Below are 5000 nucleotides of genomic sequence, written 5' to 3' on the forward strand. Positions count from 1 at the left end.
CCCCCTACAATATAATTTCCCCCCTTCTATAACTTACTAACCACTTCTATAAAACCCTTCCAATACATGCCTTCACACCCCTCCTATAACCAATCTAAAGTCCCCTTCTATCACCCCTACAGCCCCTTACAAGATCACCTCCCTATAACTTACTGACCACTCCTATAAACCCCATTCCAATACAGTACATACCTTTCCACCCCTTCTATAAAGCCCTTCCAATACAGTACATGCCCTTCCACCCCATCTATTCCCCTTCCACATCCTCAACCACACACTCTCAATGCACCAATACACTATATCACCCCCTACGTACGGTGGGGGTGGCTGTGACGATGCATGCGAGGTGGGCGTCCTTCTCCGCAAGCAGCTTCTCCGTTTCTTCCAGCGTGGAGTTTGTGAACTGCATCCGCATCTGTGAGAAGTGGAGGAGGTAAGGAAGAGGAGGAGGAGGAGGAGGAGGAAGAGGTGAGGAAGAGGAGGAGGAGGAGAGGGAAGGAAGGGGAGAGGGAGGAAAGGGAAGGAAGGTTGAAATCTTACTGGTGGATGCTGGGAAGGGTTGGAATCTTACTGGTGGATGCTGGGAAGGGTTGGAATCTTACTGGTGGATGCTGGGAAGGGTTGGAATCTTACTGGTGGATGCTGGGAAGGGTTGGAATCTTACTGGTGGATGCTGGGAAGGGTTGGAATCTTACTGGTGGATGCTGGGAAGGGTTGGAATCTTACTGGTGGATGCTGGGAAGGGTTGGAATCTTACTGGTGGATGCTGGGAAGGGTTGGAATCTTACTGGTGGATGCTGGGAAGGGTTGGAATCTTACTGGTGGATGCTGGGAAGGGTTGGAATCTTACTGGTGGATGCTGAGGAAGGCTGTTCATGAGTTAACCAGTGGAAGGAATGAAAGAATGAAGATGCTGGTTGACTCTTGCATAAGGGATTTGGACAGTATAGGGATGAGCAAATATTGATAGAAGATAGAAAGAGAGGCAACATGGCAGCGGAATTTAAGAGGTAGAAGACTCAGTAAGAGGAGGGGAAGTTGATGAAACGAAGAGCCTTAGACTTCACACACACACACACACACACACACAAACGCACTTACTTCCATGGTAATTTGAGTGAGGTCTTTAATTCCGAGCAAAGCCATCAGCTGTTTGAGTGCGCTGTGTCCCTCCATCTTGAGTTTCTCCACCTCCTCGTGCAGTGCCTCCCTCTCCGTCTAAATGTGGATGGGCGGGTGGAAGAGGTGGTGGAGAGAGAGAGAAGGTGAGGTTAGGTTAGTTAGACAGTTGGTTATCTCCTCCTCCTCCTCCTCCTCCTCCTCCTCTTCTTCTTCTTTCTCTCATTCACACCTCCTCGATCTTCCTCCTCCTCCTCCTCCTTCATCATCTTCACTCCTCCTCCTTTTCTCTTTCCTCCTCATTCTTAACTATCTCCACTTCCCTTCCACCTCCACACCTCCTCCTCCTTCATCATCTTCACTCCTCCATCTCCTCCTCCTCAATCTTAACTATCTCCACTTCTCCCCCTCCTTCTTCTCCTCCTCCTCCTCCTCCTCCTCCTCCCCCTCACCTCCAGCTCCTGAAGGCGTAGTCGGTGCTCCTCTGCGGCCTCCTCCTGCAGCTTCACCTCCTTCTCCAGCACCACCGCCTGGCCCTCCACGCGCAGCCTCTCACACATCCCACGCGCTGAGTTGGTCATGCTCACCTTATGCTGCATGGTCAATTTCACCTGCTTATTGAAGCACTCCTGGGGGGGGGAAGGGGGGGTTAGTTTGGCAGGTGAAGGGGGGGGAGTGAGGGTGAGAGAAGGGGGGGTTAGGATGGGGTGACAGGAAGAAGGTTGTAGTTTGGGGTGTGTGTGTGTGTGAGAGAGAGAGAGAGAGAGAGAGAGAGAGAGAGAGAGAGAGAGAGAGAGAGAGAGAGAGAGAGAAAGTGGGGTGGTTATTGGGGTGGAGATGAAGGGGGAGCTTAGTTTGGAGGGGTGAAGGGGTAGAGGAAGGGGGTGGTTAGGAGGGGTGATGGGGTGATTAGAAGGGTTGAGAGAGAGAGAGAGAAACATACCAACATACATACATACACACTCACTCCCCCCCCTCCCTTCCCTTCCTCCTCCTCCCACCTCCCCCCCTTCCCTTCCTCCTCCACCCATCTTCCTTTCCTTCTCCTCCTCCTCCACCATTCCCTTCAAACTCCTCCCCCTCTCCCTTCCTCTTCCTCTTCCTCCTCCTCTCCTTCCCTTCCTCCTCCACCCCATTCCCTTCCCTTTCCTTCTTCCTCCACCTTCCCCCCCTCTCCTCACCACGCAAGTTTCCTCCATCTTCCGCTGCTCCGCCTTCAGGTCAATGGCATCCTTCCCGTGCCGCGCTATCTGGCTCCGCTTCTGCTCGATCCGCTTGGCTAGGGCGCTCCTGTGGGTGAGGGGGGAGGGGGGGGTGAGTGTGGGGGGTGGGAGGGGGACAGGTTAGGTTAGGTGTGTGTGTGTGTGTGTGTGTATTTACTGCTCTCTCTCTCTCTCTCTCTCTCTCTCTCTCTCTCTCTCTCTCTCTCTCTCTCTCTCTCTCTCTCTCTCTCTCCTTTCCTCCTCCCTTTCTTTCCTCCTCCCTCCTCTCCTCTCCATCCATTCACATCATCTCTCCTTTCTCCTTCCTTTCCTCCTCTCTCCCTCTCTCTTCTCTCCTCCTCCCTCCTCCACCTCTCCTCCTTCCTCCTCCACCTCCCCCTTGCCCTCCTCTCCTCCTTCCTCCTCCCTCCTCCACCTCTCCTCCTCCCTCCTCCACCTCCTCCTCCTCCACCTCCCCCTTGGCCTCACCTCTCCTCCACCTCCTCCACCTCCCCCTTGGCCTCACCTCTCCTCCTTCCTGGACGACAGCGCCCTCTTCTCGTTCCTCCACTCCTCCAGCCTCTTCGACAGCTCCTCCTCCTGCGCCCTCAAGCCTCGGATGTCCTCCTCCTGTTCCTTGATCCTGTGAGAGAGAGAGAGAGAGAGAGAGAGAGAGAGAGAGAGAGAGAGAGAGAGAGAGAGAGAGTTAGTATTAGATATATTTCTTTCTACTACTACTACTACTACTATTACTACTACTACTGCTGCTACTACTGCTACTACTACTACTACTACTATTACTACTACTACACATCCCACCTCAAACTACTTCAGCATATCACCCCCCCATCACTTCCTTCCACTTGCACCCCCCCCCTCCCCCCTCTACACCCCCTCCCTTTCATAGCCAACCTCCTTACGCCTCCCTCACACTCTCCCCTCCACCAGCACATCCCCTGTCCACCCCCTCCTTTCCAGCACATCCCCCTTGCTTTTTCTCCCTTCCAGTCACATATCCCCTTTACTTTTCCTCCCTCCCAGTCACATCTCCCCATTTCTTTAACCCCCTTCCATAGCATATCCCTCTTACACATCCCACCCTCTCCCTTTCAAAGCATATCCCCCTTACACATCCCACCCTCTCCCTCCCACTCACACATGTTCCCTTACTTTTCCTCCTTTCCATAGCACATCCCCCTTGCATATCCCACCTCAGCACATCCCTCCCCCCACCCCACACATCTTCCTTCCAGCACCTTCCCCACTCCCTTCAATACCACATCCCACCCTTCCCAGCACATCCCCCCACTCGCACCTCCCCCTTACTTTTCCTTGAGCTCGGCGATGGAGTTCTGCAGGAAGGAGATGCGCTCTTTGTCCTGGGTGATGCGCAGCAGCTGGGTCTCGCGCAGGGGGTATATGCTGAGCGACACCACCCCGTCGTAGCGAGAGCGTGTGCTGGAGTATCTGCTGTTGCCTGCGGGGAGAGAGGGATGTGAGGGGGGATGTGCAGGGGGAGGGAGGGAGCGAGTGTGGGGATGTTAGTGAAGTATAGGGAGGGGTAAGGAGGGAGAGGGGGGATGTGAGGTATAGAGAGGGATGTGTGTGGGAGGTGCTTTTGCCTCTCATATCAGCTATTTCCAAAGGTCAAAAATAAGGTCAAGTGGATTTTCATGAGTGTTTGTTGAGGGTCATGGTACAGAGGAAGGGTCAAACAACAACCAGGGTCATAAAACTACCCCTGGAAATGCCCACAAACTCCTGCGAAAGCCTTGTCAAATGTGTGTTTCTCTAGGTTCACGGTACAGAGGAAGGGTCAAACTACCACCAGGGTCATAAAACTACCCCTGGAAATGCCCACAAACTCCTACGAAAGCCTTGTCAAATATGTGTTTCTCTAGGTTCACGGTACAGAGGAAGGGTCAAACTACCACCAGGGTCATAAAACTACCCCTGGAAATGCCCACAAACTCCTACGAAAGCCTTGTCAAATATGTGTTTTTCTAGGTTCACGGTACAGAGGAAAGGTCAAACTACCCCTGGAAATGCCCACAAACTCCTACGAAAGCCTTGTCAAATATGTGTTTCTCTAGGTTCACGGTACAGAGGAAGGGCCAAACTACAACCAGGGTCACAAAACTACCCCTGGAAATGCCCACAAACTCCTACGAAAGCCTTGTCAAATATGTGTTTCTCTAGGTTCACGGTACAGAGGAAGGGCCAAACTACAACCAGGGTCATAAAACTACCCCTGGAAACACCCAAACTCCTACAAAAGCCTTGTCAAATATGTGTTTCTCTAGGTTCACGGTACAGAGGAAGGGCCAAACTACAACCAGGGTCACAAAACTACCCCTGGAAACACCCAAAACACTCCCAAATGACCCTCTCAAATACACAAATTACGACACCAAAACTTACAAGAATCCCCCCCCCCAGGACTCACCCATATAGAAAACGGAGATCTGGTTGGGCACCTCATTGTAGCTTGTGTTCTTGTCGAGGGCGATGGGGACGTTATGCATACTGTAGCTCCGGCAGAGGAAGGAGAGGATGGCGGGCGGCGCGCTCACAACGTCAAGCATGTAGGTGATGAAGCCATACTTGCTGTGGGTGGACGGGGGGAGAGAGAGAGTGAGGGAGTGAGAGAGAGGGAGGGAGAGGGAGGTGTAGGGGTGA

At 52.9% G+C, this 5000-nt stretch overlaps 1 protein-coding gene across 2 annotated transcripts in view; it reads right to left on the reverse strand.

Moving 5' to 3' along the window:
* The window catches only part of LOC127006329 (structural maintenance of chromosomes protein 5-like), a 23655-nt gene that overhangs the window by 5227 nt on the left and 13428 nt on the right, over positions 1-5000 (reverse strand). For both annotated transcript variants that reach the window (XR_007759482.1, XM_050876153.1), the window contains exons 13-19: positions 4768-4928; positions 3648-3798; positions 2848-2964; positions 2301-2409; positions 1572-1748; positions 1102-1218; positions 317-415 (exon numbers count right to left, since the gene is read on the reverse strand). Coding sequence is in view for 1 of the 2 variants with exons in the window: in XM_050876153.1 (XP_050732110.1) it covers positions 317-415; positions 1102-1218; positions 1572-1748; positions 2301-2409; positions 2848-2964; positions 3648-3798; positions 4768-4928 (931 nt within the window). In the remaining variant the exon portion in view is untranslated. The remainder of the gene's footprint in view (positions 1-316; positions 416-1101; positions 1219-1571; positions 1749-2300; positions 2410-2847; positions 2965-3647; positions 3799-4767; positions 4929-5000) is intronic.

This window comes from Eriocheir sinensis, chromosome 32, assembly GCF_024679095.1.
Source record: "Eriocheir sinensis breed Jianghai 21 chromosome 32, ASM2467909v1, whole genome shotgun sequence".
NCBI lineage: Eukaryota > Metazoa > Arthropoda > Malacostraca > Decapoda > Varunidae > Eriocheir > Eriocheir sinensis.